The sequence below is a fragment of the Spermophilus citellus genome (assembly GCF_964194105.1).
Source record: "Spermophilus citellus genome assembly, chromosome: 12".
Classification (NCBI taxonomy): Eukaryota; Metazoa; Chordata; class Mammalia; order Rodentia; family Sciuridae; genus Spermophilus; species Spermophilus citellus.
Genome location: NC_138198.1, coordinates 77,145,012 through 77,160,047, shown reverse-complemented (window position 1 = coordinate 77,160,047; position 15,036 = coordinate 77,145,012). Strand labels below are relative to the sequence as shown.

Here is a 15,036-nt window from a genome sequence, read left to right as displayed (position 1 = left end):
CCCGGAAGCTATGAGGAGAGTAACCCCAAGACAGTGTGGTGAATGATGATTTTGGCATCTGTCCTCAGCATTCCTCAGAGCATTTTCCTTCATCTTTCTCATAGCTCTACTCCTTTTGGTTCTCCTCATACCTGTGTATTGCTGTGAGCAGCCGCCATCTACCTCATCACCCAGATCCCTAGGTGTCATTCAGCTGACATGCCCCGTGCTTCTCCACGCTAACATAACAGGACCCTCAGGAGGTGGCAGGGCCTCTGGAGGCTGCAGATGTAGTTTCCATATGAGGAAACCGAGACTTTAAAGGTCTAAATGATTTTCTGTTCATCTTATTTTCTCATTTGCATCTTCTAGAAGATGTCAACTAACACCATGGCTGTGTCTACTTTTTTTTTTTTTTTTGTTGTTGTTTTTATTCTCCTATTGAGAGCTATTTTAAAGTTCACAGAAGATATTTGTCAGAAGGGTCTTTGGATACCCTGATTTCATACTGCCTTGGCACACTAACTTTTGTTTTTAAACAATTCCAGTTGTTCTCAGACTGAGTATATTTAATTTTCTGCTAGGTGTGTCACAGTGCAGTGAAGATTTGTCTTAATTTTTTAATTCCATAATCAACTTACCTTGTATGCCCATGGTGTACATTGAATTATGACCCCCAAGTGTCTGTAAATGTGACTTGCACTATAGTATTTGGAAATAGGACCTTTGATTAAGTCATCCAATGACTGGTGTCATAAGAAGACTGCCATGTAAAGACACAGAAGGCACAGCACCACATGACAACAGGGACAGAGTCTAAAAGGTGGCAGCTTTCAGCCACGGAATAACCGAGCTTTGCCGGCTACCCCCCAGAATCCAGAAAGAAACAGAGAAGGACTGTGCTTCACAGGTTTCAAGGGAGCCTGGCTCTGCTGACACCTTGAACCAGACTTCCAGCTGCTTGAACTGTGAAATAATAGGCTTCTATGGTTCAAGTTCCCCACTTTCGATACCTTTCTATGATAGTCCTAGGAAACTAATGCATAAAGGCATAAAGGAAAGACAACTGGAATTGGAAGGAAAGAAAGAAGAGCTTTTTGTAGGTTGGTTTACTAATGTATTGACATTAATTTTTAATTAAAATAATCCGGAGTGATTTCATATGGCCCCTTGGACGAAAATCCATCAAGGAACTCCAGTTATTTTAAGTATGATATATTTTGCTATTTAAATACATTTTGATCATAGACTTGTTCACTGTTTTTCTTTCTTTTTTCTTTTATTAGAGCTTTATGGTTATACACAGGAGTGAGTTCACTCCTGACAAATTCATACATGCATAGAAATTATTTCAGTTCATGATCCCCCTTCCCCTCCCAATTCCCCCTCCCCTTTCTTTTTCCTCTACTCTACTAGATTTCCTTTCATTCATCCATTAGTTTGTATTTGATTGGTTTGTCCACTGATTTTCAATGCTCTTGACTAACAATCAGGTTTGTTTTCCTTAACCCAATTTATTTGGCTTTTTCTGTTTTATTTATTGTATATTTTAATTTTTCATTTTGTAACATAATGTAAATGAATGAATAGTAACATGTATTTCATCAAAATATGGAATCAAAGGCACTTCAGAAGTACTAATTATCTGTTATATATTTTTTTGGGTCCAAATGGAATTATATCTCTAGATCCAAGGCTCTGACTTACTCTCTATATATAACATTAAAATTTAAGTCAGGTCTTGTGTGAAATAATTTCCATAGTTTCTTTTGTAATGCTGTTCTTTGTTTACAAATAGCACAAATGAAGGTAAAGACTACTTATAATATTCTTTTTCTAAATAAAACTTATAAATTATAATATGTACAGGTCATGTTTTTTAAAAAAACTACTTTTAAGGTCTTATAATTTTTTTTTAGTTTTTTGTAGTTGTAGATAGACAACATGTCTTTATTTTATTTGTTTATTTTTATGTGGTGCTGAGGATGGAACCCAGTGCCTCACATGTGCAAGGCAAGTGCTCTGCCACTGAGCTACAAACCCAGCCATAAGGTCTTATAATTTTTAATATGTATAGAGTGCCCAAATTTTTTTTTATTGGTTGTTCAATAGAGTGCCCAAATTTAAACATCAATATCCAGAAACACTTAATTGTCATCTCACCTAATACATCTAGCCTAATTTTCAAGAATGAATACATGAACTTTGACAAATGATTTGACACACTTCTCCAAGACAACTGTCTCTATTACTCCGTTATCTAAAAAATTCAAGTCTTTTAAGGAAGCATTCCCCTGCAATATTTTGTGGCTGAACAAACGCCTCATGGATCCTCTCTTTGGTCAGAAATCTTAATTTTTCCAGAAAGCATTCTAGGTTGTTTGGAACCCCTCTTGAGGGTGAGGGGTTCAGCTATGATCAACTGAGAGTGTAGCTTGGAGTGCCTGTCTTTGAAGACACCAGGGCATACAGTCACATCCCATGTCAAAATCAACAGACCCCTTCCTGTATCACAGCACTCCATCCGCAGAGTTTTCTAATGCCCCACTAACTCTTGGAGACCTAGGATCTGACCCGAGGTGGTAATGCAAAGCACTATCAAAAGCACAGGGTTTGGACTACTTACTTGAGGGTGGTGAGTTCTGTGAGGGATGGCTGGGTCGCCTTGAGATAGCTTTCTCTTCGTGCAGCCACTTTGGGAGAAGGCTTGGGACTTGTGTCTGAGTCCCCACTGTCTTCATCCCCCATGGCCTTGATGTAGCTGCCACTTCGCATTCTTCGGCATGGAATTTCATCATCCCTGCCTCGAGGGGTGTACCCTGTCCATTCATCTTGAGGAACCTAGTCAGATACAAAACACATAATTCACTATTTTAAAATCCAATTTTTTTGTTTTGGTTTTCTTTCCTGCTTTTCATATGACCCCAGATATAGGTAATAGAGATCAATATCTTTAGATAATAACCTTTCACTAACAGTGTTTTACTATGATAGATTTGACAATATTTGGAAGGCAGGCACATCCATGTCATAATCTTTAAAAAAAAGTTCCTGGGCATTAGGAAAAGTTAAAACACTGGCTCTGATTCATTTACACTTCTCAGTTTTCTCACAGATAATAGCTGAGTCTAAGCAATTAGAAAGGAAAGCAGATTTATTTTTTTATTTTTATTTTTTGGTATTGGGATTGAACTCAGGGGCACTTAATCACTGAGCCACATACCCAGCCCTTTTTTTTTTTTTGTATTTTATTTAGAGATAGGATCTCATTGAGTTGCTTAGTGCCTCTCATTTGCTGAGCCTGGTTTTGAACTCGCGATCCCCCTGCCTCACCCTCCTGAACTGCTGGGATTACAGGCATGCGCCACCATGCCTGGGAGAAAAGCAGTTTTATTTGAGCTTTTCAATGACTTGTTTTCAATTGCCATTTAAGATTCAAGAATGTTTTCTGATTTATCTATGCCTTCCCTGAACCTTCCATCTTTACCATCTCATATCCTGTCTCTCTTCTTCCTAACTAGTTGTCTATACCAACTGCATTTACTTTCTAACCACCTCTACTTTCTGAACTCCTCTTCAGTTCGGATTCAGCTTTTATAGTTCTGAGAAAAGCACTCTTCGAAGGTTTCTAATGAAATTCTTGTGAAAACTAATGGCATATTCTCTGTTTTCCGGTGCACACACACCACATTTGAGGACATTTGTTCTGTTGGGATTTGATTGCTCTGCTTACCTGAGATTGTTACTACTTATCTGAATCATTCTTTTCCTCTTGCTTTGTTGGATCCTGCGCTAAGTCCATAATTGTGGAGACCACCCAAGAGAGTGCTCTCAGGGCAACACACTGTGTCTTCTTTCTACCGTCATTTCTTTCAAGTTGAACATGGCATTATACTACATTTTAGAAGACTTCTTTATGATAGTCTTTTTAATTCCTCTTACATTTTCCATCTCAATGTGAACTTAACCTACTTCCTGTTGAATCTCATTCATCCTCCATTTGATGAAAGGAATGCATGGTGACACTTCTCATCCATCAAATGGTGATAAATCACAACACAGAGAACACACATGGAACTCAAAAGAGAACAGAAGAGGGAGCAGGCTGGTTCAACCCTCAACAAGTTTATAACAGAGGTGGGAAGATAAAGTATATGTAAATTTGGGAACAGTTCCAAATCAAAATGTTAGCAAGTTGAAGATACATTGCCACAAATGGAATATGTATCAAAGAGACATTCAAAACAGGAGTTAGCCATGGTGCTGGGGGGAAGGAGTACCCAAGTTTGCCAACTGGCCAGGTGGACAATGAGAAGGTAAAATGGCACTTACTATTTTGATGCTATTTACTGGTTACCCACTAAAAAGACACAGTGTTTCATGGTAACATTTACCTATGCTAAGAAATTTGTTTATAGGAATTTCTTTCATTGATACCACATCCTGTGTATTTTTTTCTGTATTTCTGAGATGAAAAGCAGGAGCTCAGAAAGCTGAAGTAAATTGCCCAATGACACACAGCTGGTCAACAGAAGCACTGGGATTCAATGTCTTTTGGTTTAATTTCCACAAACCAGAATCTAATAAGTTTTCTGAAATCTAAGAGGTTAAGAAAAAGTGTCCACAATGGCAAATACATATGCCATATTTCTAAATATGAAAGAGTCTCTGGGGTGAGAATAGATGGGCCACTGAAGGAAAAGCACTATTATTTTTCTCCTTAAATTATCAATATAGCTCTATAATTTGGAATTTTGTATCAAGAGGCACCAGATTGAATACATGGAACAACTCACAAACTTGAAATAGCAGTTTGTAGTTCTTACTCTGACAGGTACTTAACAGAGTTGAAACTTGGCTGTGCAATGTGTTTATTTAACAAATTATTATGTTGTGCTTCCTGTTTACAGACATTGTTTGAAATGCTTTATATGAACTCACTTGATCCATGCACCTGAGGGATAAGGTGATGATGATGATGATGATCATTTTGGTACCAGGAATTGAACTCAGAGGCACTTGACCACTGAGCCACATCCCCAGCCCTATTTTGTATTTGTATTAGAGACAGGGTCTCACTGAATTTCTTAGTATCTCACTCTTGCTGAGGCTGGCTTTGAACTCTTGATCCTCCTGCCTCAGCCTCCTGAGCCACTGGGATCACAGGTATGCGCCACTGTGCCTAGCTCATTCTGCAAGTGAGGAATCCAAGGTTATGGAACCTGCCCCAAATTACAGCTCTGAAGGGGAAGTTTCAGTGCTGCAGCTCCTGGGGTCTCGCTGTTGACTGGTATTTGATGCAGCCTCTCCTTCTAGACTGTGGTTTGTGGTGCCCACAGAACCGAACAGTTCCAAGTTCTTGACTATGTGATCCATTATTATTTGATGCAGTTGCCATTTATTACTTATGTTAGTAGTTTTTACTTTTCAGCTAAAAAGCATCAAAATCACCACAGCAACAAGGTTGTTTTTAGGAAATTTTAAATGTTGAGAACAGTCTTGTTTTCCTTCAATTGATGAGTGACTCATTGCACAGATACGATCATGTTCAGAACCTAATTATTGACTAAGCAATTCCATTTAAAAAATCAACTTGGTACAGCTTGGGTCATTAGATAAGGCAGCCAGTCCCTGTCATTCCTCAGTACCAATGCAAAGTTCACAAGCATTGTTCTTAGAGACTGATGACACACTGATTACTAATATTGCTTATAGAAGAAAAACATGGCAAATTTCTATTTAGGTGCTTTTCAAAGTTCGTTTATGGTAGAAACTTTGCGGGGGGGGGGGTTTTACTAGAAACAGTCTGTAATTGTTGCTAAGGGAACCAGTTGAGAATCATTTAATCTGTATACCTCTCAATTAAACATTTATTTCAAATGACAGCAGCTAAGTACAAAAGCGACTTCCATCAGAGTAGAATACAAATGTTCATATATTATTCACCTCCCTAACAACATGTAAAAAATAATACAGAAATCAGTTCTAGGAAAAATGGAAATGACACAGAAAATCCAGACCTTGGAGAAGAGAAACACTTGCTAATCCATAAGGATTTGTAAAATTGCTATAAAGGAGCTGGTTTTTATTTTTAGTCAACCTCCAAAGCAAGAGACAGACATTGCTTAGGTACCCAGTTTTAGAAGAAAATGTACCATTTTGTAAGGGGCTCAAAGTTTAAAATGCAACCCTCTTTGGATGATCGAGAAAGGTCATTCCGTGGCTGAAGCTGCTGGGATAGAGTCAGAGGTTCCTGTGACTTTCCACTTAAGCAGCACAGAGAAATCTAAAGAGAAGGTCACCTTTGTGGCTGCCTGTGAAAGGCATCATTGTTACCTGTGATGGTGTTTAGGGGACTGAAGTCTTGATAAGAAAGGGAAGCTGAAAGAGGAAAGGGACCAGGAGCTTGATGGTATCAGGCTAGTGGGATATCCTGCTTGCTGGAACCATCTTAGGAGGTAGAAATCAGTTCTAGAAAATCAGTTCTAGGAGGTATTGGGCTTGATAAACAATAAATAAACATTACAGGTTAAATTTTAAAATAGCTATAGATTAGGAAAAAAAGGGGGGGCGGTATTTACATTTTAGTGTTTAAGTGCTAACACTGAAACAGAGAGCTTTATTTTTGATAAAATAAGGAGTAGTGAGCATTCTCTATTTCAGGTACAGCCATTCCATAACTGAAACTATGTGGCATCATTCAGAAGTCCTAAGACTGCCCCCGAACAAGAAATGACCAGGATGCAGGGCTAACCATCCTCTAATTCCAGGATGAAGATGCTTTCTTCATTGAAATAGCATCATGGCCCTGAATGGTGGGTCATTTGAATGCAGTATTCCATCACAGAACAGAGGAAATACATTCTTACTCTGCTAAAGTCTCCCTTCCTGCCTCCCTCCCTTATTCCTTTCCTTCTGTCAAGTGTTTTTGATGGCTTACTTGCCACAGTGAACAATGCACATGTTGATTCCATTCAGTGGAACTTACATTCTAGGAGAGCTGGAAGAGGTAGGTCATGGACGAGCACAGCAATAAACGAACTGGATAATTTCAGAAAGTGTAAACGCTATGAGGAAGATAAGACGGGGCGAGGCATGGGGTGATGCATGCTTTAACTTGCTCTTCGGAGAAGCTGACCCGAAGAGGTGACATGGGAGAGGAGATCTGATGACCAAAGGAGCCAGCCTTGGGAAGATCTGGGAGCAGAGCTTCTAGGCAGAAGGCTCAGCCAGTGCAAAGTCTCTAGAACAAGAATGAACTTGGAGTAACCAAAGTCTAACAATGAAAACGTCAGCTCCACCAGAGAGCACTGAGAAAGAGGGAAGTGACAGGAGGAGATACAAGGGACGAGGTCACAGAGCATCTTGCAAGCTCATCTCACATTGTCCTTCACAGCTGATCTCAGTTCTCTCAAAGCTCTCTCCATTGTAGCCTAAATTTATCTGCTTTATAAAATCTGCAGCATGTACTCTCTACATAAAGGGTCAGCCAACTATAGCTTGCAGACTCCATCTGGCCCACCGTTTTTATAAATAAAGTTTTATCGATACACAGCCATGGTCTGTCAGGATTTGTTGTTTGTGGCTAGTTTTAAGCTTCAGGGCAGAGTTGTGTGGTAGTGTGGGGGAATGTATAGCTGAAAAAACAAAAGTTTAGCAGCCTCTAATCCACATAATCATATGCATACTTATTTGCATAATCACTAAAGAGTTGTTTTATACACATTACTGGTTCTTTGAGTCCTTGTTTTCTCTCTCCAACTACTCCATAAGCTCACTGAAATTGGGAGAAGCAGTGTTGCTGAAAGGCTGGGGGGTGGGCTTTGCAATTACACTGCCCAGGTTTGAATTCCTGCTGGGCCAGTTACTTCCTTGGGCAAGTTAATTAATTTCTCTATGCCTCATTTTCCTACCCTAAAGGATTATGTGTGGAATAAATGAGGTAATGCCCATAAGCACACAGGAAGTGCTTTTTAAGAAAGTTCTGTTTTATGGGATTTCTCCAGTTTTCCTGGCATGTACCCATCTTACTGAGCACACAAATGTTCCTTAATGATAGATGATTTTTGTCTTTTCGAAAAGATTCTGAGGCCTACTAACATTGTTTTTGGTAAAATAGGGGCAGAAAAACTGAAATTTATTAAGCAAAGCTTAAGTTCTAATGGACTGTCTACTCCCACTACTGAGCTAGAGTTCCCCATCAGGGAGCGTTTCACAGCTCTCTGTCCTGGGGACTCTGATCCACTCTGGACTGGAAGGGGAGCCTGTAGCTCTTGGGATACCAGGGCCACACCAGCTTACTTGGCTTCCCAGGGATCTAACCTCAAAGGCTTCAGTTTGGTTCACAGGAATCTTAGGGACAAAGAAACCTCTGTGGGAACTAGTTTTGTATTTGGAGAAGAGTTTAAGGAAGTCTTGTCCAAGACCCATGCACTGTGTATGACCTTGGGTGTATTATTAACCCAAGATCACTAGTCACTTCTTTGATTCAGTGTTTTCATCTGTAAGATGGAATGATAACAGATGTATAATGAACAAAGATAATGTGTGTGAACACAGTTTGTGAACCTCAAAGCACCTTAAAATTGTTGAGAAAAAGGTTGGAAACATCTCTCTTCATGGTTACTTTTTAAGTATGGCCAGCTAAAAATACCTTGGGGATGAAAAAGTAGCTAACATCCTCTATTTATTAGATATTCTAGTATAAGAATATAAATGCAAGTAGACCATATGGGTCATAATACACAAATTTAACTAAGACATTTCTTCTATAGTAAGAACACAGCTGATTGATATTGGGCAAATTGTATTATTACATTGTATACATGCATGAACATGTAATAACAAATTCCACCATTATGTGCAAGTATAATGGATCAATAAAAATGTGGAACAAAAGAACAAAGCTAAATTGGTTGGTGGGCATAGAAAGGTATTTGTCTGTCTTATGGGTCCTTTGGAAGTGGACTCTATTTTGGTCCTGACCTTTTTTCCCCTTTGGGTTTCTCCAAGATTAGTTGAAAGAAGATCACACCAGTTAAAGGTAAATTAATATATTCTACAGAATCTAAGGCACCAATGCAAACCCCTCAATATTGTTTGGTGACACTCAGAAGAAAAGAAATACCATTAAGTAAATCTGATGATCCAGAGAATAAATGATGCATCTCAATTATCGGAGATGCTAAAATGTGGAAAATATGGGTCTTAGAGCCAGTTGAAAATTCTTTTTTTTTAAAGAGAGAGAGAGAATTTTTAATATTTATTTTTTAATTATTGGCAGACACAACATCTTTGTTTGTATGTGGTGCTGAGGATCGAACCCGGGCCACACGCATGCCAGGAGAGCGCACTACTGCTTGAGCCACATCCCCAGCCCTTGAAAACTCTTTAGGTGTGAAAAGCAGAACAAGAAACAGGATGCGCTGGGGATGTAGCTCAGTGGTAGAACTTGCCTAGCATGAGTGAGGCACTGGGTTTGATCTTCAGCACCACATAAAAATAAATAAATAAAATAAAGATATTGTGTCCATCTATGACTAAAAAAGATTTTTAAAAATGTGTATTTTGGGTTAGTAATTATAGAACTTAATGTTCATATTTATTAGCGATCAAATTAATATTAATAACCAGCATGAATCTATTGTATGAACATGTAATAACAAATTCCATCATTATGTGCAAGTATAAAAAACATGTTCATATAATGTCTCATGATCCTTAACAGCTATTTTGAAAGACAGGGAGAATAGTATTACACTATTATAATTATGCTATTATAATAATATATGACACTTAAATAAAGAAACTGAGGTCCAGAGAATTCAGTAGCTAGTGTGGCATAGTACCACTGTGCCCCAGCTGGGTGTGCTTTTCACAGACCAGAAATCTTTTCCCTTCTCATATTTGTATTTGTCTTTTGCATAACAATTATTTTATGACAATCTCCAGAACACCTATTTCAGAAAAGAGAACAGATTCATAGGGTTTTTAGATCTGTCTGGAAGAAAAGTAAATTAATAAACAAATAATGGGTTACATACCTTGAAATAAAAATAAGAGCTAAGATACTAGAGATGGGAAGGCATAGTTATAAGACCCTCTCCCCAAGCACAAGTAGCTTGAGCACCCCGCTGTGGCTGGACTGCCATTATTGACGTGCAACTGACCAGTAGATGAGCTCAGACATTCTGGGTCAGTGATGGTCCAATGGCTGAGAGATGAAGCCATGTGCATGTGACTCCTTGAGAGTGGATTATCTCAGGATGGGAAATTGGATGGTGAGGCTTGGAGGAATGAAAATGTGTGAGATTTTGGGAAATCTGAGAGCCACAAAAGGAATGGAGACACTTAGAAAGCCAGAGAGCTGAAATGGAGCACGTGTCCTGAAAATACATCAGGGCCGGCCAGCGCAATTCTGCATTGCATAGATGTGGAAGGCAAACGGAGGAGGCTGACACCGAGTGGCATGTAAGGCAAAGTTCCATTTTATCAGGAACCAAAGAAGCCTGGAGAAATAACTCAGGCATCTGACTGATTAGGAAAAAAGACAGCCAAGAAGATTAGTGATTAAAATGGTATCAATTATAGGTATATATTTGCAAGGCAACCACTCAGCTGCTGTTGATGGCCTCCTAAAGGACAAGGTATTTCAGTGAAAGCAAACAGGTAAGGGCTGGGATGGATGGAGCTCAATGGTCGAGTGCTTGCCTGGCTTGGGCAAGGCCCTGGGTTCCAGGCCCAATACTGCCAAAAAAAAAAAAAAAAGCCAGAAAACAGATAAATGAGGATACTTGACCCTTCCTGAGTTTGATGGATCAATAGGAGGGAAAAAAAAAAAAGAACAAACCCTGCATTTAAGAAAGAAGAGGTGGGGGCTTGGCATTATGGCAAAGTCTCACAACTATGGAATAACCTCAAAGGACTGGGAGAAATACCTATCACATTTATTTTAATCTTTTCAGCCGTCTTATAAAATAGGCATTCCTGTTTCCATTTTACTGCTGCAGAACTAGACTCAAAAAGGTAAAAATCACTTGCCCAAGGTCATAATAACTAGCAGGAGTGCCCTCTGTCTGGCACCAAAGTTTTTAAAACTATCCCCTGCTTCTGATGAATCCATTGATGATGACTGAGTGAATGAACAAACAAACTTATAAAAGGGAAAAGAAAAAGAAGGAATAGAGTACATGCTCCTGCATAATTGTACATTGAAAAAAAATCGAGTGTAACTATTAAAATAAGCGTAAACATCACCTTGACACTAATTGGCTAGCACTGCTCAAGAGGGTTTAAAAAAATGAATTCTTAAAATAATTGGGAAGTGAAATAGCACGTGTTTCGGTTTCGTGGTGCCCTTTCCAGCTGTTGTCAGCATAACTGCTGGAACAAAATCGGACAGTTTGGGGGAAATTAGAAAACCTGCAGGACAGCCACGACTTTCAGGCCAAGTATCCCTACAATGCAGCAGCATGTGTGAGAAGGCTTCGCTGTGGAGTTCACGTTCCTGCCTCCAGCTGTTTCCAGAGATGGCTGTAATGTGTGGGGGCTTCTAAGCACTTTTAGTGGGCTCTCAGATTCCCTACTCACTCGGCTCCTTTGCATCTTCTTTGCAGCTGGGAGAACTGCTTTTCTCCTCCACACAGCTTTCACCTTGACAAATGCGACTTGGCTTAAGTGTCCCTGTAGTCTTTTTAGCTTGCTCTTCTCATAGCAAAAGCAGGAAAAAAAAAAAAAAAAAGCAGGAATAGGAAGATTACAATAATGTGACAGGCAGATCCGAGGCATGATTGTTGTTTCGCAGACAGGAGCAGATCTCCCAGGCAACCATCCTTCCTAACTCCCCTGGAAGCCCAATGCTGGTACAAAACTTAATTTGTTTGAGATTGCTTATAGTTCCCTTTTAAGGACAAAAGTAAATACCTACCTCTTTTAGAGTAGGGTTTATACACTTTGCCAAAGCTCCCTCTCTGTAGTGTTTTTTTTTTTTTTTTTTTAATGCTCTTGAAAGAATAGAATTTAGTAAACAGCAACATGAAAGGGTGATTTGCTCATTATGCAAACCACCCCTATGGGGTTATTCTCACTCATGAAATTTATACAGATCTACAGAGTACCCGGTACCATAGCAGTTTCTGGGTAAATACAGCAAAAGCATTTTATAAAACACAGTCTCTGGCTTCCAAGGAATTTGTGAGTCTTAAGTGGATCAGTAAATTTGGAGAATGATGAAGGAAAAGAGTACAAGAGTTTTAAAGCTGCTCAACTTGATCTGAGTATTAAATCTCAGGAGTTAGGAATTACCTATTGGGCTTGGAGTTTGTTCCCTTATGTCCTCTGCACTGGGGGTGCATCTGTTCTTTGGGAGTGAAGTGTGTTTTAGGTGCCTACGGGCCACTGAGAACTGGTGCTGGAGGAGCCTCACAGGGAGTCCTCCAAGGGGGGGGGGGAGGCTTCCGCTGGCCTTGGAGGCTGGTAGAAAATGCCATTGACTTAAGAAATTTATCGATGTCTTCACTATCTTCTATTTTATTGGAATATAGGTTTTCAAAATAATTTCTAATTGTCTTCTGTATTTCTGTAGCATCTGTTGTGATATTGCCTTTTTCATCCCGTATGTTAGTAATTTGAGTTCTCTCTCTTCTTCTCTTCGTTAGCATGGCTAAAGGTCTGTCAATCTTATTTATTTTTTCAAAGAACCAACTTTTTGTTTTGTTAATTTTTTCAATAGTTTCTTTTGTTTCAATTTCATTGATTTCCGCTCTGATTTTAATTATTTCTTGCCTTCTGCTACATTTGCTGTTGTTGTGCTCTTCCTTTTCTAGGGCTTTGAGATGAAGTGTGAGCTCATTTATTTGTTGGTTTTTTCTTTTTTTGAGGAATGACCACCAGGCGATGAATTTCCCTCTTAAAACTGCTTTCATTGTGTCCCATAGATTCCGATATGTTGTGTCTGTATTTTCATTTATCTCTAAGAATTTATGATTTGCCCAGACTGAGTCAGGAGGATACACACAATTTGAACAGACCAATATCAATGGATGAAATTGAAGAAGCCATCAAAAGACTACCAACCAAGAAAAGCCCAGGACCGGATGGGTATACAGCGGAGTTTTACAAAACCTTTAAAGAAGAATTAATACCAATACTTTTCAAGTTATTTCAGGAAATAGAAAAAGAGGGAGCTCTGCCAAATTCATTCTATGAGGCCAACATCACCCTGATTCCGAAACCAGACAAAGACACCTCAAAGAAAGAAAACTACAGACCAATATCTCTAATGAACCTAGATGCAAAAATCCTCAATAAAATTCTGGCGAATCGAATACAAAAACACATCAAAAAAATTGTGCACCATGATCAAGTAGGATTCATCCCTGGGATGCAAGGCTGGTTCAATATATGGAAATCAATAAATGTTATTCACCACATCAATAGACTTAAAGATAAGAACCATATGATCATCTCGATAGATGCAGAGAAAGCATTCGACAAAGTACAGCATCCCTTTATGTTCAAAACATTAGAAAAACTAGGGATAACAGGAACTTACCTTGACATTGTAAAAGCTATCTATGCTAAGCCTCAGGCTAGCATCATTCTGAATGGACAAAAGTTAAAGGCATTCCCTCTAAAATCTGGAACAAGACAGGGATGCCCTCTATCACCACTTCTATTCAATATAGTTCTCAAAACACTGGCCAGAGCAATTAGACAGACGAAAGAAATTAAAGGCATAAAAATTGGAAAAGAAGAACTTAAATTATCACTATTTGCAGATGACATGATTCTATACCTAGAAGACCCAAAAGGGTCTACAAAGAAACTACTAGAACTAATAAATGAATTCAGCAAAGTGGCAGGATATAAAAACACGCATAAATCAAAGGCATTTCTGTATATCAGCGACAAAACTTCTGAAATGGAAATGAGGAAAAACACTCCATTCACAATATCCTCAAAAAAAATAAAATACTTGGGAATCAACCTAACAAAAGAGGTGAAAGATTTATACAATGAAAACTACAGAACCCTAAAGAGAGAAGTAGAAGAAGATCTTAGAAGATGGAAAAATATACCCTGTTCATGGATAGGCAGAACTAACATCATCAAAATGGCGATATTACCAAAAGTTCTCTATAGGTTTAATGCAATGCCAATCAAAATCCCAAAGGCATTTCTTGTAGAAATAGATAAAGCAATCATGAAATTCATATGGAAAAATAAAAGACCCAGAATAGCAAAAGCAATTCTAAGCAGGAAGTGTGTGAATCAGGCGGTATAGCGATACCAGATTTCAAACTATATTACAGAGCAATAGTGACAAAAACCGCATGGTACTGGTACCAAAACAGGCGGGTGGACCAATGGTATAGAATAGAGGACACAGAGACTAATCCACAAAGTTACAACTATCTTATATTTGATAAAGGGGCTAAAAGCATGCAATGGAGGAAGGATAGCATCTTCAACAAATGGTGTTGGGAAAACTGGAAATCCATATGCAACAAAATGAAACTGAATCCCTTTCTCTCGCCATGCACAAAAGTTAACTCAAAATGGATCAAGGAGCTTGATATCAAAGCAGAGACTCTGCGTCTGATAGAAGAAAAAGTTGGCTCCGATCTACATATTGTGGGGTCGGGCTCCAAATTCCTTAATAGGACACCCATAGCACAAGAGTTAATAACAAGAATCAACAAATGGGACTTAATTAAACTTAAAAGTTTTTTCTCAGCAAGAGAAACAATAAGAGAGGTAAATAGGGAGCCTACATCCTGGGAACAAATTTTTACTCCTCACACTTCAGATAGAGCCCTAATATCCAGAGTATACAAAGAACTCAAAAAATTAGACAATAAGATAACAAATAACCCAATCAACAAATGGGCCAAGGACCTGAACAGACACTTCTCAGAGGAGGATATACAATTAATCAACAAGTACATGAAAAAATGCTCACCATCTCTAGCAGTCAGAGAAATGCAAATCAAAACCACCCTAAGATACCATCTCACTCCAGTAAGATTGGCAGCCACTATGAAGTCAAACAACAAC

General features: G+C 38.8%; 1 protein-coding gene across 10 annotated transcripts in view; it reads right to left on the bottom strand.

Moving 5' to 3' along the window:
- The window catches only part of DLGAP1 (DLG associated protein 1), a gene marked incomplete at both ends in the record, with an annotated part of 372,344 nt that overhangs the window by 283,490 nt on the left and 73,818 nt on the right, over positions 1-15,036 (bottom strand). For all 10 annotated transcript variants that reach the window (XM_081262743.1, XM_081262741.1, XM_081262744.1 and 7 more), the window contains one exon: positions 2,606-2,820. In XM_081262743.1, coding sequence (XP_081118869.1) covers positions 2,606-2,820 — 215 coding nt within the window. The remainder of the gene's footprint in view (positions 1-2,605; positions 2,821-15,036) is intronic.